This window comes from Rhamphochromis sp. 'chilingali' (genome assembly GCF_963969265.1).
Source record: "Rhamphochromis sp. 'chilingali' genome assembly, chromosome: 6".
Taxonomy (NCBI): domain Eukaryota; kingdom Metazoa; phylum Chordata; class Actinopteri; order Cichliformes; family Cichlidae; genus Rhamphochromis; species Rhamphochromis sp. 'chilingali'.
This window is the reverse complement of record NC_137933.1, coordinates 10,758,436-10,781,816: the sequence shown is the minus strand read 5'-3', so window position 1 is coordinate 10,781,816 and position 23,381 is coordinate 10,758,436. Positions and strand designations below refer to the sequence as shown.

At 40.5% G+C, this 23,381-nt stretch overlaps 1 protein-coding gene and 1 long non-coding RNA gene across 5 annotated transcripts in view; both read left to right on the top strand.

Moving 5' to 3' along the window:
- kcnq1.1 (potassium voltage-gated channel, KQT-like subfamily, member 1.1) overlaps window positions 1-23,381 on the top strand; it is a 53,303-nt gene that overhangs the window by 4,286 nt on the left and 25,636 nt on the right. For all 4 annotated transcript variants that reach the window (XM_080885671.1, XM_080885670.1, XM_080885669.1 and 1 more), the window contains exons 2-5: window positions 3,442-3,532; window positions 19,459-19,585; window positions 20,142-20,220; window positions 20,684-20,780. In XM_080885671.1, the coding sequence (XP_080741797.1) occupies window positions 3,442-3,532; window positions 19,459-19,585; window positions 20,142-20,220; window positions 20,684-20,780 (394 nt within the window). The remainder of the gene's footprint in view (window positions 1-3,441; window positions 3,533-19,458; window positions 19,586-20,141; window positions 20,221-20,683; window positions 20,781-23,381) is intronic.
- On the top strand, window positions 11,243-15,260 carry LOC308398840. The gene is made up of 3 exons (XR_013972023.1): window positions 11,243-11,818; window positions 13,761-13,916; window positions 14,340-15,260. It is a non-coding gene; the product is annotated as an uncharacterized lncRNA (long non-coding RNA).

The window sequence follows — 23,381 nt, the reverse complement described above, 5'->3', positions numbered from 1 at the left end:
ATTGGGTTTTTTTTCTTTTCCTTTTCTTTCTTTTTTTGTTGGTCGTTTTATTTTACATTTTTCAATCATCTAAGCATTTTACAGCTCCAGCTGTCACCATATTTGTGTACAGTTAAATTAGTTACAGCTGTCATTCTTATATAGCCGGGAGTATAGAAACAACTGAGGTGTTGTTTTTCTCGCACATACGTACACACACATACACAGTGTCTATGTGTGCACTGCAGTGATACAACAGATGGACTCTCTGCAGTAAATGTAGTTAGCATTGTAATTTCCAAACTCTACAGCATTATAGCTGCTGAAGGTTCTCTATGTCGAAGAGCAGCAACTCATTTAGAAGAAGACTCACTTATTCACAGATGTTGTCACCGAGGTCAGCGTTGGTAACATTATACAGTGATATTTCCTTAGTAAACAAGAGAAATTTCAGTGGGGTCCTGCAATTAATCCTGGAACTTGGAGCTATGTGAAGGTTAATCAGCTGAAAGTAACGTCATCCAAATAACCTGATAATGTTATCTCTCTAAATGTCACAGGACTAGCTGCATGTTTGCAGGTTGTCTCGGTTTTGGTTTAATTTGTAGATTAGGTAGCTCATATGTCACTTTCATCCAAGTGGTAACTTCAAACAGCATTACTCTTAGCCCTCCTCCGAAAGAAAGAAACACTTACTACATTTGCAGTTTGCCTTAAATAAATAATTAAATTAAACTTTTTCTTTTTATCTTTGAAAGATTTTTATTTCACCTGTTTAGTTATATAAAAAGTAAATTTTTTAAGTGATGTTGTTTGTATTCATGTTGCTTTCCGTGTGAAAAACGGGTAATTATTCACTATAATTCTGTAGCTGTTTGGTTAAGTAACACACATATCCACTTGTAAATCTGCTTTTCCCAAAAGAAACAAAAATCACACATAATCTGGTGTTCTTTAACATGTGTACAATGTAGATATGTTAAAGATATGTGCAAAGCTTTTTTGTTTTATTGGGGTTTTTTGATCAGTGAGCCACTTAACACTGACCTATGATTCATTCAGGTATAACCTAACTCACTGGATCAAGCAGTTTTGAGTTTACACACACGTTAGCAGACAGCCCATTTTAAAATGTATCTTTAGGCACTCTCTTACTTGCAGCCTGTCACAAAAGCACATATAATTCTTTCCTTGAATCTAAAATAAATAAATAAATAAATAAAATGCCAAGAACAGCACAGTTTGACAGGCATAAAATAGCATTTTTGTACCAACAGGGTGATTCCCAAAGAGCTATTGGCCAAAATCTTGGCACATCTCAGCATTGTGTACAGAGTGTCCTTCAAAAAATCAAAGGAAACTGGACAAGTGGAGGACAAAAGAAGAGGCAGCCCTCAAAGAAACCATCTGCAACAGATGAACATTATAAGAAAGTCGTGTACTTGGAAAAATTGAGAAAAAAAAAATCTAGCAATGACCTGACACAAGACCTGAGAGATGTATCTGGCCCTTCATTTGATCCAGCTACTGTTTACTGAAGCCTCATCAGAAATAGTCTCATTGGAAAAGCAGCTGTCAAGAAGCTATTCTTAAAGAAAGAAAACAGGGAGAAAAGGCTGAGGTACACGAAAACTGGACTGAAAATCAGTGGCAATAGGGCTTAAGGAGGGATGAACACTATCAGTCATGGATAGGCTTCCTCAGAGCCCAGAGCTAAACAATACTTGAAGCAGTGTTGGGTTGTCTTGAGAGAGAATGGAACAAAAGGCACCCAACGTCCAAAGAATAGCTTTGAATGTCCTTCAAGAAGCCTGGAGAGGTATTCCTGAACACTAAGAAATTGCAAAAAAAACTTGCTTAAGAGAGTTCAGGCTGTGTTTAAGATTAAAGGTAATCATAACTCTGTTGACTTCCAGGCTTGTTAGAATTGTACAAACTCTGTTTTTCCCATGTATGTTTGCAGAGACACAGCAATACATTTGTGTCTGAGTTAGTCGTCAAAGTTTTCTTCTGTCTGACGGCAGGCAAAAACACTGACATTGAAACAAGAATCCATTCAGAAGTTTTGCCCTTTATCAGCAACATTCCATTCCCAAGGTAACGGAAATGAAAAGCCAATCATTTTAACCTTGGCCCTCCTGGCAACTTTTCGGCGAAGTATCGCATGACAGTTCTGTTAAGCTGCCAAAGTGCGAGTACACTGCTCGGTAACACGGCCGTGGCATCACTGGTGACATCATAATGAAGTGAAAGAGGACAGTAAAATACTATCTTAACTGTGGTGTCATATGGGATCAGAGATATGACTAGAAACTGTGTTTAACTCTGGTTCTCAGCAATGCACCCTGTGATTTAAAAGTAGATCATATGTGATGAGCAGCTGTTGAATTATTGGCTAAAGAATTGCAATGCTTAACACTAGCATTACTTGAGCTCTGTAAGCTGAGGTTACTGCAGTACTGCAATGATAAAAATTTAAAACACGAACGTCTGTCTTGTTGGACTGAAGCACATGTGAGAAGGTTATGGGTTTGAAAATGGTTTATCACTTATATTACAGTTAGTCCTGCTTTTCCACCTTCCTTTAATGTCGTCAAATTAAACAAAACCTTTCCCTTTGACTTTTATGAACAGCAGAGGGAAAAAATCAATAAAATTGATGTTATGTTACAAGGTACTGTGTAGACTTTTTAAATAAAGTCTGCTCTTTTCTTTCAAATAACAAAAACATTGTTAGAATTTAATCTCAAGGTCACATGGGTAGTAGGATTTTGGTTTAGTGTCACAGCAGTTTAAAGCTTTATATCAACAATATATATTACTCAAGTAGTATGAGGAGTTTCAGACATCTCATTGTTTCTGCATTTGAAATGCTTGTGACCTTGAGAGGGATAAGGAGAATGTTAAAGAGCAATTTCATGTTTGTTGATACTGCTTGTGGGTTGTGTGCAAACCAGTGTTCCTATTATTTGACAAGTTTATCATGTGCTTTGCATTCATATGGTTGAGTTCAAAAGGTTCCTACTATTTCCTCCAGAGGGCTGTCCTTGAATGTTTTCTCAGATTCAATCAAATACTTTTCATGGTAAAAATACAACATAATGCCATGCTGTCTGGAACCTTCTTTTTTTTTTGTAAGGTTGTTCAGAAGCTTAAACCCAAAGCAGACACCAAAGCTGACTGAATTTTTGCAGCTTAAATCAAAGTGTGAACTGCTAACATAAATATGAGGTGAGGTATTGAAAAATGGAGTGAGGATTTTGCAGTTACATGTCTTGACTGACAATTTATGCAAACTTTTGACTTAGGGAAAATAAAACTGATTGATAGTGAATATCCATTTGGCTAGTAGTATGCAATTGGATGTTATAAAAAATTATGGTGCTATGTATGAACTGTATTGTAAAACTTCATAAAACCTTTTAATCAAGATTAATGTATGTTCTCTTTCATTCTCTGCAGATTTCTGATAGTTTTGGCCTGTTTGATCCTCAGTGTTCTCTCTACCATTCAGCAGTACCAGGCCCTGGCGCATACAACACTCTTCTGGGTGGTGAGTGTTCAATTTTAAAATTAAGAAAAGGAACAACTGAGATTTTCTTAAAGAACATTGGTTTGTGCCTGGTTTGTTGTTATTTGGGTTTTTTCTTGTGTATAGAGCTTTACATAGCGTGGACAACAAATTTTACAATAGCTTTAATATTTCATCCAGAAGGTACCCCTGTCCGATGCTGGAACCGCCTCAACTGTTTAGACAAACAGTGGCTTTACTCTGAGCTCCTCCAAAATGACCAAGCGTCTCACCCTATCTCCAAGCAATGGTCAAGACATCCGATTCTTGTATCTCAGATATTATTTTTTTGGTCATAGCTCACAGCTTATGCCCATAGGCAAGGATAGGAATGTTACCAAGTAGATGAGTTAAAGTATCTCTGTGTAGACTGTGTAGACATTAACATCTTTAAATATACCTTGTCATTATATAAAATTTTAGTGATACTGACAAGAAATTTTCATAATTACGTGACATTTTTTTATATTGTGTCTGTTTATGTAAAAGCAAAAAAGGTCCTTTAGTAGCCATTGTGATTATGACAATAGAGACAGACTGAGTCAGATACTGTATTCTGCAGGTGATTAGTTGTTTGCTGTTCTTTTCCCTTTTATCAGTTAATGTTTATTTCATCTAACCATGGCCATTCCATGACCTTAGCTTAGAGTGAGGCCTATAAATAATGCAGCATTCTCATGCTGTAATCTCCTCTGAAGTGCTGAAGGCTCAGTTACCACCTTTTAATACATAATCAAACCAACCAGGACACAGTGACTGAAGATACCATGGGGGAAGAAAGAATTAATACTATGGATTCCAAAAAAAGATCTGTTTGCACATAATCATAAAGAAGGTGTTTGCTAGATGCTCAGTGACCCAGCGAGTACTAGACGGACTACTCTCTCTAGAGGTACCAAAGTTTATGACATAAAAACAATCTGATTTTGTTCCTGATGGTCTGCTGTAAGCTTCAAGTAGGCATACAAGGAATAAAAAAGGAGTCACTGTGGAACAGGAGGTCCTGCTACCGTACCTCATGTTGTGCTATAATAACCACACACATCCACAGGTACAGTCACGGCCACAATTCACATTTCATTTGACAACAGAAATGAGTCATGGGGATCATAAGCAGGGGGCTACGAAACAGGTTTGCAATTATTTTATGAATATATTGTTTGCTGTATTGAATTCACTGACAGTTTCCAAGGTCCTCGTGTCAAATCTGCTGTGCCATATGACCAGACAAACTACCAAATACACGTCACAACAACACTTTCAAGCAATTACTGACAGTATCGGGATCTTCATGCTTGATGGTTGCAGTGATCCACGAAAGGTAGCAATGTGCGAGTACAAGATAAGGAAAAGAAGACAGTTCTAAAAAAATGTATGGATATATTTTTTAAGGTTGTAGACTTACTTGTTAGGCTGTAAAGATATGCAGGGTGCGTTTGCCAAGAAATGCTGAATCTAAACTGGTTTTGTGTATTTTTAATTATCCTGATCAGCAGTCTGTGACCCACTTGTTTCTGAAAGACGGAAGAAGTGTGACCGAGGTTTAAAAGAATACAAATCAAAAGCAAGATTCACCTCTTTTTCTCACAGCCTGTCCTCCCTTTTGAGTCTCCTCATCCGATCTTTTATATGACTTCTATCATCTGCTCGGCACCTTTGTTTTGTCTCTTTGTGTTGGCCTACGTAACACAAACAAGCCCAATTGGGATGCAGAAGGCTTCTGTTCTTTGCTAAACAGCTGTCTTTAAATCAGTTTTTAAAAATGATGATGGTGCAATTAACAGTGACCGAGTTACGATGTATATTTTGATTTTGTCTGTGCGATGTGATACGTGGATAAAGCACTGTCTAAATGTCAGTGTCACGGTTCAGCTGGTCGCTGATCAGCTGTTTCGCTCTCCCTCTAGTTCTCTTTCTCTCTCTCTCTCTCTCTCTCTCTCTCTCTCTCTCTCTCTCTCTCTCTCGCCAGGGCGGAACTCATTATGGGTTCACACCCTTGGCCTCCGGCGGAGGTATGGCAAGTGGAATGGGAAAACGGAACAGGAATTATGAAGACGAGAGTGAGCAACCCATGCAAATAGGATGCTCCAGATTAACGCCGGCAGAGCGACAACGGCGTTGGAGAGCTGGTGAATGCTTCTACTGCGGCCGTAAGGGCCATATGGCCGTTTACTGTCCTGACCAGCCAAAAGACCGCGCCCGCCAGTAGAGGGGAGAGTACGGGTGGGCGAAGTTTCCTGTTCACAATCTCCTCCTCGCTTGATGCTTGCGGCTAAACTAACGGTTCGTTCTGTTTCTCACCCACTCCACGCACTAATTGATTCAGGTGCAGAGCAGAATTTCATTGATGAGTCCCTCGCTCAAGAATTAAAACTAAACACTAAACCACTGCCACACTCACTCCAAGTTACCGCCCTCAGTGGGCAGCGTCTCCCGGATATCACCCGTATTACTGAGCCAATATCATTAACCCTCTCTGGTAATCATTCTGAGATGTTGCAGTTATTTGTGTTTAAGGCTAGTCACCACTAGTCTTAGGGTTCCCCTGGTTATGTCAACACAACCCAGTCCTGGATTGGAGGAAGTAAAGCATTCTAGGGTGGGGAGAGGAATGTCATATGTCTTGTCTAAAAGCCGCAACTCCACCTGCGAACCCTCAGAGTAACCCCCCACCATCAGAGTCACCCGATCTCTCATCTGTGCCCTCAGTCTATCACGATCTTAAGCAGGTTTTTTGTAAAGATAGAGCACGTTCTCATTCCCCTCACCGGCCGTACGACTGCGGAATTGATCTTCTCCCAGACGCCCCATTTCCTACCAGCCGATTATACAGTCTTTCACAGCCTGAACGGAACAGCATGGAAAAGTACATTAACGAGTCGCTCGCCGCAGGTCTGATTCGCCCGTCATCATCCCCTGTTGCGGCGGGGTTCTTTTTTGTTGCTAAGAAGGACAAGAGCTTACGGCTGTGCATAGATTATCGAGGCCTCAACAATATCACCACCAAAAACAAATACCCACTACCACTACTGATATCACCCTATGAACTGCTCCAAGGGGCCACAGTTTTTACAAAGCTGGATCTGCGTAACGCGTACCATCTGGTTAGGATACAAGAGGGGGATGAATGGAAGATGGCTTGTAACACACACTTGGGCCATTTTGAGTACCTCGTTATGCCGTTTGGTCTAACCAATGCCCCAGCTGTGTTCCAGGCTTTTGTCAACGACGTGCTCCGAGACGTCCTTAACCACTTTGTGTTCATCTAACTTGACGACATTCTCATCTTTTCACGCTCCGTCTCTGAACATGAACGTCCGGCTGGTTTTGCAACGTCTTCTCAAGAACTGTCTCTTCATGAAAGGTGAGAAGTGTGAATTTCATGTGACCACCGTTTCATTCCTGGGCTACATCATTGAACAGGGTAATCTCAGGCCTGACCCAGCTAAGGTCCAAGCTGTCAATAATTGGCCCGTCCCGACAAACCGCAAGCAAATCCAAAGTTTCCTGGGTTTTGCTCATTTCTACAGACGATTCATCCGTGACTACAGTAAGCTTGCTCTCCCACTAACTCGTCTCACATCTCCCAAGGTTCCCTTCTGCTGGAAGGAGTCAGCACAAAGGGATTTCAGCCTCCTGAAGGCTTGTTTCTCCTCCACACCCATCCTGGTTCAACCTGACCTCGGCCTGCAGTTTGTCGTGGAGGTGGATGCCTCGGACACAGGGGTGGGGGCCATTCTATCCCAGCAACAGAAGGGTAAGCTCCATCCCTGTGCCTTCTACTCTCGCCGTCTCTCATCTGCTGAACAAAATTATGACGTTGGGGACAGGGAACTGTTAGCCATTAAGTTCGCTCTAGAGGAATGGCGTCCCTGGCTGGAGGGTGCTGCCCAGCCGTTTGTAGTTTGGACAGACCATAAAAATTTGGAATATATCCGTTCAGCGAAGCGGCTTAATGCCCACCAGGCATTAAGCATTTCACAAGATTTCAGTTTACTATAACCTACAGGCCAGGTTCCCGCAACACCAAACCCGACGCTCTCTCTCGTCAATTCACTGCCTCTGAGGAGACTGCTCGAGACTCTCCCATCATTCCCCCCTCGTGTGTCATTGGGGCCCTGACGTAGGAGGTTGAACCAGCCATTAGGGGGGCCCAACGAACAGAACCAGACCCAGGAACTGGTCCTCCTGGACTACTCTTTGTGCCCTTCAAGAAGCCTGGAGAGGTGTTAATCAGCCAACCTCTGGTCTCCTTCAGCCCCTGCCTACGCCAAGCCGCCCCTGGTCCCACATCGCTGTCGATTTCGTCACGGGATTGCCACCTTCGTCAGGTAACTCTGTCATTCTATCATTGATCGTTTTTCTAAACGATCAATGAACCACGTCTTCCGTCTCCATGGAATTCCGGTGGATATAATCTCAGACAGGGGTCCGCAATTCACGTCTCGTGTGTGGAAGGAGTTCTGTTCCTCCCTGGGAGCTCAGGTCAGTCTTTCCTCTGGCTTTCACCCGCAGACTAAGGGTCAAACAGAGCGAGCCAATCAGGAGCTTGAGGCGGCCCTCCGATGCGTGGCCTCCACCCATCAGACCACCTGGAGCAAGCAGCTCCTTTGGATTGAGTACGCCCACAATAGCCTCACCTCCTCGGCCACCAGAGTGTCCCCTTTTGAGGCGTCTCTGGGTTTCCACCACCTCTGTTTGCTGCTGTAGAGGGTGAGCATTTCGTACCTTCTGTCCAGCAGCACATCCAAAGGTGTTGGCGCGCTTGGAGGACCACACGGGCTGCCCTTCTCCGCACGGCTGAGCAGAACAAGTGCCTGGCGGACCGCCATGGGACCCCGGCACCAGTTTATGCACCCAGACAAAAGGTTTGGCTGTCGACCAGATTCATTCCGCTTAGAGCTGAGTCTAAGAAACTGTCTCCTATCTTTATTGGTCCCTTTGTGATTGACTCTCTGGTGAACCCGGTGTCGGTCCATCTTAAGCTGCCCTGAAACATGCGGATCCACAATGTTTTTCACGTCTCTCAAGTGAAGCCCTGTCTTTCCAGCCCCCTGTGCCCTCCTTCCAGGCCCGCCCGGGTCATCGATGGCCATCTGGCCTTCACCATCTCGCGCATCATAGATGTCAAGCGCAGGGGGCGTGGTTTGCAGTACCTTGTGGATTGGGAGGGCTACGGAATGGAGGAGCGGTCTTGGATCCCACGTGCGGCCCTTCTGGACAGGAACATGGTGCGGGCGTTCCATGACGCTCATCCTGAGAAGCCTGGGGGTCGCGGGGAGGCTCCCGTTGGGGGGGAGGGGGGTACTGTCACGGCCTGGAGGTTCAGCTGGTCGCTGATTCTCTCCCCCCCAGGGCGGAACTCGTTATGGGTTCACCCCCTCGGAGGAGGAAACACCTGTGCCTCATCAGTGTGGATGGCATTTAAGCCAGGAAGCAACGGCTGTTCTTCGCTGGATCGTTGTGAGAATCGCGTCAGTGAAAGTCGAGCGTCTAGCAAGTGTTTTTCCATGTAGTTGTGTGTTTGGGATCTAACGAGCATTTCTTTGTGTGCAGACCCTCTGGACTGTTTTCCCTGGTGTCCCCTGAGTGACGAGTGTCCGAGTGGATTCATGTTTGGAGAGAGACAAGAGTATTCACCTGGATTTCCCCCGGAGCCCTGCCCCTCTCACCTTTTGTAGATAGCACTGCCTCACACCTTTTGTATATACACTCATTGGACATTGCTCATTAATAAATTCTCTTGTGTGCATCAATCCCTGGAGTCCAGTGCGTGAGTCCACCTTGTACACCCTGACAGTCAGAGTAAACAGATGTTTCATTTTGACCATTTTTTTGTTTTGAAACCCCAAATGTCAGTGTGTGCTGTTTAAAAAAAAAAACAATCTATTTCATTTATTGATGGCCCTGACCGCTGCATTACAAAAAAAACAACAACAAAAAACATTTTAGGGACAGTTTTGCTCATACTATATAAGTGACTTTTCTACAAACAATTTCAGTGTGTCCCGCTGGCCTAAGAGGGCAAAAGCGCCTTCTCTAAAATCAATAGTAAATGAGATCAACTTAACCCCGAGACACCAGCAGCTGAGCACAGAGGAGCTGTCTGGGTGATGAGTGAGTCACTCAAGCTTGGATAAAAGAAAACCTAAAGAAAGGATAAAAAGGATTTTGAGGAGGACTGGAGCGTGCCACATGTGACAAGTTCACCTTGGCCTGAGGATAATGGGATAAAATAGTCATGGTGGGTCATGAGTCGGCACATCTCAAATCCTACAGGTTTATTTTCTGCTTCATATACAGGGCTGCTGTGTGTTCTTCTGTTTAAAAGTCAGACTTGTAATTTAAAAAAGAAACCAAAAAAGTCTGAAAGTCTTTTATTAATAAATACTATGGTATCATCAAATATACATGCATTTTATTGCAACCTGTTTTTCTGCCTTAGGTTCACCCTCTGGAGATATTTAATCTTCTTATTCTTCTCTTCTACACAGATAATGAATAATTAATATTTGCTGCTAAAATCTCAAACATTCATCTCTTCCATCCTGCATCCCTGAGGGACTGTTTTGTACTTTGTGCTTTCTAGTTTAGAGATTTGCTCTGACCCTGCTACTCTTTCATTCTTTCCTCCCCCACCACTGAAGCCTCTCCTTTGTCTTGTTTCTTTCTTCCTGTATGCTCAAGGTTAACAGAAACCTCTCTGTTCTTTAGTTGGAGATGGAGCTTTGGCTGGCACTGTGTAGTAGTGTTTTTGGCCAGATGCTTGGCGGTTTGCCCAAAGGATTCACATTCTCAAAAGAATTTGTTTATTTCTTTTTGGATCCAGAGCACCGTGACCTATTTAAAGTATAGCTGCATTGTTTTTGAGTGTGTCAAAGTGCAAAGGAATTCAGGCAATCTAAGCTGGCTGACCTGGAATTTCACTAATGGAGACCAGTAACTCATCCTTCAGTGTAGATTACTATTAAATAGATTTGGGGGGGTGGTGGACACCAAAGGGTGGGATCTCAGCCTGGTTGGGGGGCTCCTTGGCCTCCCTCCTGCTGTGTGCCCAGCCCGGAGGCTGCGGTCTGTGACCGGCTCCCGGTGCAGACGGCTCTCTGTTATAATGTTTCCTCACTTGGCTCATGCGAGCCCAGCCCAATTTTTACTCTTTAAGTGTGCGCGTGTGTGTATGTGTGTGTGGGTGGGGGTGGGGGGATATATGTGTATTGAGAGTGTGGGGAGTGAGTTGGAGGGTGGGGTGGGCTGCTTTTAACTATGTAAAGCACTTTGTGCTACATTTTTTCTGTATGAAAAGTGCTTTATAAATAAAGATTGATTGATTGATTGATTAATATAGTGAGAGTCTAACATAAGGGAACGAGGCAGGAATGAGAATCAGTGATTTGTCTCGGTCAAAAGAAATCTTGCATTGAGGACTTCAGGGAAGGACCCTCAGCGTGGAGACAATGATTTCAGGAGGTGTTTTCGATTTGTTGTCACCCCCCTTGTGGTTCTCATAATAAGACAAAAAGGATGGAAGAAGCAGAGTTGGGTGGGTTTGTAGGGGTGAGGGATTTGAGAGGAGTGAGATCTAGCGTAGCAGCGGGGCTAGGCACGAGAAGCTGGATGAGAATGAGGATTGATCTTTGCCACCTTTTTTTCGCTTGTTCACACCCCCCCCCCCCCCCCCCTTTCCCCATTTTCCCTTCTGTAAATAGCTTCCTTGTCAAAATGTGCTGCATTGTTTTCTTCTAAATAAAAAACAGACAGCTGTGTTTAGGTTCGATTTCTGACCAAAGGACGCATCCTTAAGGTCTTGTAAACAAAAAACGATAAATTCCTAATCTTAACTAATAATTGTTTGCAAAATCATTTTTCTCTCTAAATTCCGAAAACCACATCGTCTTAGCTCACGTCTTATCTACTCTGTGACTGATGGCATGTTGTCACCTGTCAGTGAAATAGAGTAAAACCACTGTCAGTATTCTGTGCACACTGAAAAAAATGCAATAGGGTGGTTGTTGAATTTGCATAGAATTACTTCATATATCCAGCATGACTAATTTAAATTTCACATCTAAACATATTTTTGTCTTTTAATTTTCACATATTCTTTAAGAATATTCATTCTTTTAGAACAAATCATGTTGAAAAGAAACAAGTTAGTCGTGTTTTATCCTCAAGCTCCGCCCCCTGGAAAGGAAAAATCGGCTGCACTGTCCGCCATTTTTGTCTCTCGCTTTGGAAAATCTACTACCATCTGGAGTTTTACACTTGAAGGTAAATAAGATTTTAAAGCTAACACACCAGTGAGAAAGAGTGTAGACCCTTTATATATGTGGACTTTTACTGGGGTGTTGTTATTTTACAGGTATGTGGGCTGTTTATCGAAAACCATGAAAGGCTAATGTTAGGCTCCAGTTAGCTAATGGTAACCGAAATTATGCGATAAGCAAATTAGTAATTAACATATGTGAGTTAATATTGTTTGTATATTCTTTCAGTCTAAATTAACAGACTATTACAAACTTGCATCGGTGTCTGTAGTAAGTGGTGGTACCTGCAGTGTCTTAACCATTAAACAAGCTAATGTAGGGCTGGGATATGACTAGTTTGTTGAAACATGTCTGCTGCCAATGTGACTGCTCACACACGGTAACATTACCAGCACATAGCCACAGCCGCTATAAACATGCTGAAAGGTCAATCTAGCTTCTGTAGTCAGCAGCTGGAAGACTCAAAACAGACCCAAGATTCAGTGTAACGGTTATCTAAATGTTGTGTGTCCTGTTTGTAAGCCCAGAAAAAGAAAGTAAATAAAATGACGACCTTGAGCTTCAAGCTAATGTAAGCGTAATGCTATAGCATAAAGCGACTAATGCAATGATGACGTTGTTAAATTAGTAAAAATACAGTAAATATATCCAACATAAATCATTTATCTTTTTGGTCTAAACATAATTAAGTCTCACGCCTTTCACTTGTTTTAGAAGGATGTTCAGTCTTTTAAAACCAGTCATATCAAAATAACAGAAAATAGTTATGTTTTCTGTTGAAACTCCACCCCCCAGGGTGTGTTCTGCGAGGGAAAATTCACTGTGGCGGTCCGCCATTTTTTGTCTTCGCTTAGTTTACGTTTGGTGCTGAGCTTTACTTTGTCGCGGTAAACTGAAAACTACATGTTTGAGAGGAAACGAAGAGAACATCCATTAGATGGGGAAGTTTTTCTCATGAATTGCTGTTGAGCAACATAATGTAAAAAACAAGTCATTCCTTAAGTTAACTAACGATAATGCTAGCTTAAGCTGCGGGACAATATTATGTGCATTAGCTTTTTTTCAGTGTGTGCCCAGTCACATTCGCTTGTTTTTTCTCAGTGAATACAGACTAACAAACTCGTGTCCATTTAGTTAACTGGTTGTACCTAAAATGTTTTAGTTAAACAGTTAAATAAGCTAGTTTGCCATGGGGTGGGCTGTGTTGGGGGGTGGGGGGGGGGGGGGGGGGGGGGTCTTCACTAAAGTCGGTTTATTTAGGGCATGACACCTATGCAGTACTCATTAGGAGAGGAAGTGCATGACGTGGGGCTTTATTTCATGTTCTGGGGCAGTGAATGTAATGTACTGATAACATGTTGAAGACACACAAAAACCCAACAAATTGTTTTAACTGATTTATAGAGAAACTGAGAGGAGGGCTTAAAGAGATAAAAATAATGACGATAGAAATATGTTAAATTTATTTTTTCTGTATCGATATATGGTGCTTATCCCTGCTGAAGGGCAGATTGGTGTTGCTTCAGAACAATTCTCTAGCGCTGTTACGTAGAGGTGTTACAGTTAAGGTTTTAATAACATTATTTTATTTACTAGTGAAGATTTGCATATGTTATCTCACATTCTGTAAGGTAAATTTTCTGGAGAAGTCAAATTAACTAATTTAACTAAGTATTAATGAAAGACCTTGATGTGTATATGACAATAATAGATGTAGTTTCTGGGTCATTTGGCAGAACTGCAAAATGGCCAGAAGGAGGCAACTGCTGTGGTTGCAAACAGGCTTTGGGTGGTATGGAAGTAAGGGCAACTATGGAACTGCTCAGCAACATGGGACCCATAGCTAATAAATAGTAATATGACAAAAAATAACAACTTTGTGTGGATGTAACCTTGTGAGATTTGAGATTTTGACAGCATTTTTATGTGACAACTTCTCTTTTTAGATAAATGCAGAGTTTAAGCGCATTACCACCATGCCACTGCAGTCCAGATTACTCTCGCAGATAGATGTGCTATCTGACAAACTAATAAAGGTCTTCAAAAGGCGAGGAGGACAAATAGGAAGAAGACTTCAGAACATTCTGGAGCCCACGGCCCAGGTAAGAAAAAAATTAATTTGTGTATACACTTTAGGGAAAATAATAATTTTAACAAAATGCTGCTTGTCACTCTATGCCAGGAGTATGTTGAAAATCACCTGGGATTTTCACAATTTACCATGGGTGCATTTTTTTTTCTTCTTTTACCTGCATTAGAACTATGTGTGGAGTTCATAGTTGAACACCTCTCTATGCTCTGACAGTATTCTGCTTCTTTGCATGGAGATTTCACTTCAGAAATGCATTACCTTTTTGAGCATTCTGAGGACTCAAATCACATGCTGTAATGAATCCATTTTTGTTCACCTAATGTGTTAATGTTAACATTTTTTGGAATAGTGACACAGATTAAAATAAGATTTGGTATAATGTTCTTTGACCAGTGTTCTGTTTAATTAAATTTTGGAATTCTGCATTTTCTAGGCCACAGATGAAGCCATTATCCAACGATCTAATAAGGAAACAACCATGGGAATTTACATCATAAAGTCAAGAGATGTCAATGGCAGCCCTGAGGACATCCGGATAGTCCTTGAAGGCCAGAGAGTCTGGCAGGATTTGGATAACTATACCCTAGCAGCTGCAATGCTGTTTGGACTAATGTACACTTTGAACCTCACCTACCCACTGGAAAAGTATACCTTCGAGGTATTATAGAAACTGGTTATGGAGCTCAAAAGGAACAGCCTTTCAAAGAAGGCCCAGGTTTTCAGGACCAGACTGTACGATTGAACAGTTTTCCAGTTATGATGTGGGAACAACATGTTTACCTCTTCGAATATGTACCATCCTTTCTTTTAAGCCAGCACTGGTAAAGTTGCAGTACATAGTGAAACTTATTTTTCTGGCACTTTTCAACTCGGGGCCTTTATTACTGCAGTTTTCACTTTTCAAGCCATGGCTCTTTTAAAAAAAAATTAAAACTTTGAATGTCCATTTTTCTCAATGGAAATGGTGCCTTGCACCAATTTCACCAGTTTGCAATTTTTTTCCCAAGGTGCACCACTACAAACAGATTGCATCGTCTAGTATTAGTGATTGTGATGTTTAGTGATAGAAGCAAGCCAATACTAATCAGTTTAGGTCTCTTGGTTGTGTGCCTGTGGGTTATAATGTTATTTTAAGTCTCTTCTTTGTGTCATTTTAATAATTACACCCCTGTTGCCATATTACCTTATGGCTCTTACATTTAAAAAACTATTTTTTACATAAGCGCGATGTCATAAGGCCCCACAATGTTGAATTCAACTTACAGAAGATAACTTTGAGGAATGTTGTGGAATGTTTTTCAAGAGATGCATTGTACAAATATGACTCATGTATATTTTGGAAGCCTGAATTGAAAGTCCGTTGTTACAACTGTGTAGTATTTTCAAAAATACAGGTCATTGTTCAAAAATGTTTTGCTTATTTCTTTGATTGAAGACAAAGTGTACAGTACATACAGTAAGATCAGCCTTAATTTAGTTTTATTTATTGAACACTCAATTATATATTAGATTATATATTATATATTAGAAATTTGTTATAAAATAAAATAAGCTTACCATAAAATAATCTTGTCAATATAACATATAGTAGTCCAGTACAATTAACACAAAAAGTTCATGTCTGATAAACAAGTGGTTTCTACAGTGGGGCAAAAAAGTATTTAGTCAGCCACCGATTGTGCAAGTTCCCCCACTTAAAATGATGACAGAGGTCAGTAATTTGCACCAGAGGTACACTTCAACTGTGAGAGACAGAATGTGAAAAAAAAATCCATGAATTCACATGGTAGGATTTGTAAAGAATTTATTCGTAAATTAGGGTGGAAAATAAGTATTTGGTCACCTCAAACAAGGAAAATCTCTGGCTCTCACAGACCTGTAACGTCTTCTGTAAGAAGCTTTTCTGTCCCCCACTCGTTACCTGTATGAATGGCACCTGTTTGAACTCATCATCTGTATAAAAGACACCTGTCCACAGCCTCAAACAGTCAGACTCCAAACTCCGCCATGGCCAAGACCAAAGAGCTTTCGAAGGACACCAGGAAAAGTATTGTAGACCTGCACCAGACTGGGAAGAGTGAATCTACAATAGGCAAGCAGCTTGGTGTGAAAAAATCAACTGTGGGAGCAATCATCAGAAAATGGAAGACATACAAGACCACTGATAATCTCCCTCGATCTGGGGCTCCACGCAAGATCTCATCCCGTGGGGTCAAAATGATCATGAGAACGGTGAGCAAAGATCCCAGAACCACACGGGGGGACCTGGTGAATGACCTGCAGAGAGCTGGGACCAAAGTAACAAAGGTCACCATCAGTAACACACTACAACGGCAGGGAATCAAATCCCGCAGTGCCAGACGTGTACCGCTGCTGAAGCCAGTGCATGTCCAGGCCCGTCTGAAGTTTGCCAGAGAGCACATGGATGATACAGCAGAGGATTGGGAGAATGTCATGTGGTCAGATGAAACCAAAGTAGAACTTTTTGGTATAAACTCAACTCGTCGTGTTTGGAGGACGAAGAATACTGAGTTGCATCCCAAGAACACCATACCTACTGTGAAGCATGGGGGTGGAAACATCATGCTATGGGGCTGTTTTTCTGCCAAGGGGACAGGACGACTGATCCGTGTTAAGGACAGAATGAATGGGGCCATGTATCGTGAGATTTTGAGCCAAAACCTCCTTCCATCAGTGAGAACTTTGAAGATGAAACGAGGCTGGGTCTTCCAACATGACAATGATCCACAACACACCGCCCGGGCAACAAAGGAGTGGCTCCGTAAGAAGCATTTGAAAGTCCTGGAGTGGCCTAGCCAGTCTCCAGACCTCAACCCCATAGAAAATCTGTGGCGGGAGTTGAAAGTCCGTGTTGCTCGGCGACAGCCCCAAAACATCACTGCTCTCGAGAAGATCTGCATGGAGGAATGGGCCAAAATACCAGCTACTGTGTGTGCAAACCTGGTAAAGACCTATAGTAAACGTTTGACCTCTGTTATTGCCAACAAAGGTTATGTTACAAAGTATTGAGTTGTATTTTTGTTATTGACCAAATACTTATTTTCCACCCTGATTTACGGATAAATTCTTTACAAATCCTACCATGTGGATTCATGGATTTTTTTTTCACATTCTGTCTCTCACAGTTGAAGTGTACCTCTGGTGCAAATTACTGACCTCTGTCATCATTTTAGGTGGGGGAACTTGCACAATCGGTGGCTGACTAAATACTTTTTTGCCCCACTGTATAAATATTTGACCGGAATGAAAAACATAACAACAACATAAAAAAGTCATGTTCATGTTACCAGAAAAATGTGTGCAGGTATAACATAAAAAACTAAGGTTAACCAAACATAACTTAATTTCGTGCAACCGATTACAATAATTTTTTTACGTTTATCCCACTGATTATTTTTTTCAGTGCATCTATCAGCTGTCTATAACACTGTTGTCACGTGCAGACACAAGACACAAACACTAAAAAAAATTGCTCTGCAGTACCCGAGGTAAAGAAAACTTTTAACTCAAGCTCCACGATTCACACCAGAGCTTTTGATGTAGAAATCCTTGCTGCAAAATTAAATGCTTTAACATTTTACATATTAGCTTCCAGGAACACACTTTAGCATATTAATAATCCAATTTTCATTTTACAAGGTTTACATTTTTAGCTCAAATAATGAAAACAGCTCCAAAAGCTCTGAGATTTCGCCCTTAAAACACAATTTGCTCATCCAAAAAAAAAGAAAAGGAAAAAAAAAACTAAGGAAAGGTTAGTGATTTACTGTCAGACAGCTGCTATCCTGAGACGTGGAGTTTATTGTTGCCCCATCAGTGCCGTCCACATAGTCCGAGAACCGCTGGGTTACACAAGCAATGTAGCTTTTAATGATAAGTATATCTTAAATATGTTGATAGGCTGCTTTTAGGCTTTGCTAGCTTTAGACCAGATTAGTTCCTACAATAGATGGTAAAAAGTTACCATTGTTATACGCCCCACTGCTTTTTGCGCCACCATTTTGAAGCCTTTAAGTTTGCAACTTCCGTTTTAGCATCTTGATTTTTTTAAACTGGGTGAACCACATTTGACAAGGAAATGTGGCTAAGAGTAGCACTGGCTGCTAATTTGGTTAGCAAGGTGCATTGACAGGCTAATACTCAAAGATCTTAAAGAAATTTGGACTTACCTATCACATAAAGGTACTAGGACACTAAACAAGCATAACTTTAAGCCATAATACATTTTAAATGGGTTATTAAACTATAACTGCTTTGCTATTATCACAAAGAGGGAACTTAGCTTAAGAGAACGCAATAGTAAACATTTTTCTGACACAATGTGACAAGAGGCGCAGGTCTGACTGTGGGATAGGACTTCTAACTGAAAATTCCTTAGCCAGTGAGCCAGTGTCATACTATAGCTAATCACCATTTTAAAACATAGTATGACTGAGAGATACAAAACAGACTGAACCTGTTATTCTGTAACACCCATAATCACTGACTGAGAACATCAGCTCAACAGGAAAGTGTATACAGTAGTGCGGTCAGAAAGCTGTTTTCAGTTAGTGTTCAGATACAGTATGACTTTAAGGCATTTTCACATTGGCTATTTTTCTAGCTCTGAAACTGTGTCAATGCTTGGATTTAATTATTTGGGGCAAGCTGCAAATTATATTCACGAAACTTTCACATTGGCTAATTAGTCAGTATAACCTAAGAAACTGTCACTGGGCTACCAGCTGCTATGAGTTTTCTCTCCTCTACACTGTCATTGTAGACAACTAAGCTAGGCTAACAAGCTGCTGGCTGTAGCTTCACTGTACAGAAAAATGAGTGGAACTTCAGATAAAATCAAGTATCTTTTCTAGAATGTTTAAGTTTTTGTTCTATTAAAAGAAAAATATCAAAATGGATAGTTTGCCTTCCTCTTTAAAACCACCTTAATCCTTGGGTAACATTTGCATGTGAGCAGCTAATGTAGCTTCAAGCTGCCACAATCAGCAGTAATGGGTGGGCTACAGAGGTCTTATAACCTACTTTTTTTCTCACTGTACACCTCCAGATTTTCATCAAATCCCAGCTGATGCTGACTCAAGTACTCAAGTCACTCTGAAATATATCAGATCTTATACGACTCTCTCCGGAGATAGAAAGACTTTATGTAACATTGCTCACATATATATTCTTCAAGATTTAATAACTTGGATGCGTAAAATAATCAAAATCCAGTTTCAAAATCAACTAAATAGAGATAAAGATTATTGAACCACCTGTCAGAAAGCACACATACCTTATTTTATCGGGTACATTAAATTATTTTAACAGCTGACTCAAATCAATGATGTGATACAAATAGGAAGTAGCAAATGGAGTATGCACCTGCAGGTTTATCTTGGTCATTAATAAAATTTTATCCATATTATTTGTAACACAAACATTGTTTTAGTCAAAGCAGCTGTTCAGCCGTTTTTGGACCGAACATCCTGCAGCAGCATCTGATGTTTGTTTTTTTCTGCCTCCCTCCCTCTCCCTCATTTGTCTGACAGGAGATTGTCCTTGTGGTGTTCTTCGGTGTGGAATATTTTGTCCGCCTTTGGTCAGCAGGCTGCCGCAGTAAATATGTTGGCATCTGGGGCCGACTACGCTTTGCCAGGAAGCCAATATCTGTTATAGGTAGCAACACAACCCCCGTGCACACACACACACACACACACACACACACACACACACACACACACACACACACATATCTTTACACATGCATGCGTATCACTCCCCACCCACGCACAAAATTTAAACAATATCTGTAATATACCCTGAGCTTTATCCCAAAATGAGATATTTAAGACAAATTCAGCATGAAATTAAAACTGTCACTGCAATATTTCTTCCACCTTCAGCTTGTTATTCTTAAATTTGATGCCTCCAGGTGTTTTTTTTTAATATGTTGCAACGAAAATTAGTATTAATAATGTTTGTAACCCGTCTAAGCTAAATTGATTAATAGAATCATTCTGAAATGAAAACTGATGATAATTTCCTAAAATAACACTTTCTGTACTTTCTTCTTTGACCCCCACCGTCCCACCCCACCCCCATATGGAGAACAACACTTCTTCATTTCTTGTTGTATTAACATCATAATCATGAGTGTAAAATTATTCACATTATATACGTTATTGGTTATGGCATATGTAGGCTTAAGACCCCTCATTCTCTATTAATGCAGATCTGATTGTAGTTGTTGCTTCGATAATTGTGCTGTCAGTGGGCTCCAAAGGCCAGGTCTTTGCAACCTCTGCTGTAAGGTAAGAGACTGTGTCTAGTATGTACAAGCAGAAACTTTGTGGCCATAAGTATGAAGATGCTTTCTGTACCTCTGGCCTCGATAACATAACTATGTGCCCCTGCACAAAGCCAGATCCATAATGAATGATTTCATCAGTTTGGGGTGAAAGTTTGTAGCCATGACTGTAAGAACGCGCTACACCTCTGGGATTAATCGCTGAACTGCAAGCCAGGCCTATTGCTCACTGCTCTGCAAGGGAGAAAATTAGACGAGTTTGCTCTAACATTTGTAAACGTCGAAAGTCTTTACATAGGAATGGAGACCATTTATGATATATGTGATAAAGATGCACACATGCTTTAGGTATCCAAATATTTCTAGCCTTATTGTGTGTACATGAATATTAACATTCAATTGCTGTGCAGAATAATATCTGCATATAAACACTTTCTCTTTTCCTTTTCCTTTTTTTAATTGACCAGAGGGATTCGCTTTCTGCAAATCCTGCGTATGCTCCACGTTGACCGACAGGGAGGAACGTGGCGTCTCCTGGGCTCAGTTGTCTTCATCCATCGGCAGGTACACAATCACTCCTTTAAAGGCTTCAAATTAGATTTTACGTCCAGAACTATTACCACCACCAGAGCTTCGGAGCATTATTAGTTATCTGCCAGCTTTCTGTCAGGGGATTATGCCAAGGATAGTCTGTCCTCTTCATGTTTTATTTTTCCTTTCTATGCGGTATAAAGAGAAGGTCCTCACATGGGAATACCTCATACAGTTAAATGAGTATTCAGCCGAGAACCACAACAAAAGCGCCACTGCGTAATAGCTTGGGTTTTTGGGATATAGGCTCATCTGCTGGAGAGGGCCATGTCTTTCTCTAGGGTATCATTCAGCTGAGACACAGAGGTGGACATGATTAGCCCCAGTGGTCACAGTAGTTGTCCTTAGTGTCAGTATAAAAAGAGAGAGTGATGAGCAGGGGATCAAGGATGTTACTCATCCAGTACCACCTACCATGCTTTCTTGTATTGGCCTTGGCTGATTTTGCTTGCAGCTGAAGCTGGTTATCATCAGCCACTGACCTCTGCTATGAATGTCAGCACAGGGACATATTGGGGCATTTTCAAATCTGATTTCTGACTGGCTGTAGAAAGCACTTTAGCTTGAAGGTAAAAAAAAAAAAAAGGTGAAGTTTGGAATGTACTTGTTATTGAAGGAGATTGCAGTATCTATCACAGCTGATATGGCTAGGGGATGAGTTCTTGTTAATCTGCTAAGTTCTGTTTCCTTAGAAACCTCCTTTGTGTTGCATGCTGTGCTCCTAATTAACCGATTGTTTTAAAAGGTCATATTCACCTTCTCATGGTTAGCTCAGCTAAATTACTATTGAATAAAAACAAATATACACACAAATATACCATCTGCAGTGAAAACTTCAACCCAAGAGTGTTGTGCTGCATCTGACTAATTTTGAGGAAGTAACATTTCTTACAAAGCAAGAAAAGGTTAACAGAGATAATGAACATAGTTTATGCAGTCCATCTACAGTTACTTAGGGGGACTGAGACAATGGGATAGTTTGTTTGTTTGTTTTCAAATGTATGCAATCAAGATGTTATTGTTTTTGGTTTATTTCAAGGGTTTAACAAAAGTGTTGCATTAACCTTCTAGCAATTAAAGTCAAGTATACAGAATTATATATATTTCTAAACAGTTCCTAACAGACAAGCAGTTTCATGGTCAAGTCAGGATATTTTCCTGATTATTCTATGGCAAATTATGCAGATGAAAGATCTGGACTTGATTTCAAGTGATGAAATCAGCTGTCCACTGGAACATTCAGAGATCCTATTTTTTTTTTTTTTTTTTTTTTTTTTTTGGAGGCTTTTGCTATTTTATTTTTTAATAAACAACCTATATGAACACAAATAAACCAAAATAAACAAATAATCAAAAATAAACAAACGGGTGAACCATCTAGTGTGTATATATATATATATATATATATATATATATATATATATATATATATATATATATATATATATATATATATATATAATAACCACACACACACGTACATACACATACCTACATACATATGTATTTGCCTATACACATACATACTGACATATACATATATACACATAACAGTTCAAAAATATGGCATACATAATTACAGAGATTCAAACAAAATCGGGTCTCCTTGACAAAATGTAATGTTTCCATTTATCCCAAATATCACTAAATATGTCATATTGGAGTCTATTAATGAAGGTAATTCTTTCCATTTTAAACATCCCATAAACAATCTCATACCAGTCATTTAGTGATGGAATTTTCACACTAAGCCATTTCTTGGTAATAGTCTTACAGGCAGCCAGACTCAGAATACCATACAACAGCTTGGACATTTTATCTACATTCACTGAGTATAAATATCCAAACAAAAGTTCATCCCAATTAAAAGGAAGTTGCATACTAAAAATAATCTGTAACTCAGAATGAATCGATACCCAAAAAGTGTTGATCAATGGGCAAGACCAAAACAAGGAAGTGTTTTATTTCTTGGGCCCCACAGTTTCTCCAGCAGCTAGAGTGATTAGAATAATGTTTACTTTGTGCAGGAGTAATAAAAAAGGAACATTCAGAGATCCAAGGATCAAAAGTGGTGCATTCTTTAAAAGAATGAATGCATCGGCCAGCTCAGCAATAACAAAGTGCCAGGACGACAACGGAAGACGACTAAAGTAGACGATCACAGTATTCTTTCCACCTTCACAACATCTGGCCAAAATGCCTTCATGACTGCACATTTTTATATCAAAAGTTTCTAACAAAGTGCAAACCGCTGGTTGCAATCCAAAAAAGGAAAGTCAGATTAGACTTCTAAAGGAAATTGACAAGATCTGGGGAAAAATAAATCCTTGGACAGATGAAACTAAGATTAACTGGTATCAGAATGATGGCAAGAGAAACAAATTGAGAAATAAGTGAACAGCTCAGAAGCTTATTACAAATCTGAAAGATATCACATCATCTGTCAAACATGGGTGAAGGTAATATTGCACAGGCATGTGTGGCTGTCAGTGGAACCAAGTCAGTGTTTATCAATGATGTAACTGGTGAAAGAAGCGCTTGCAAATGTTCTCTACTCAGCTAAATCCTGCAAAT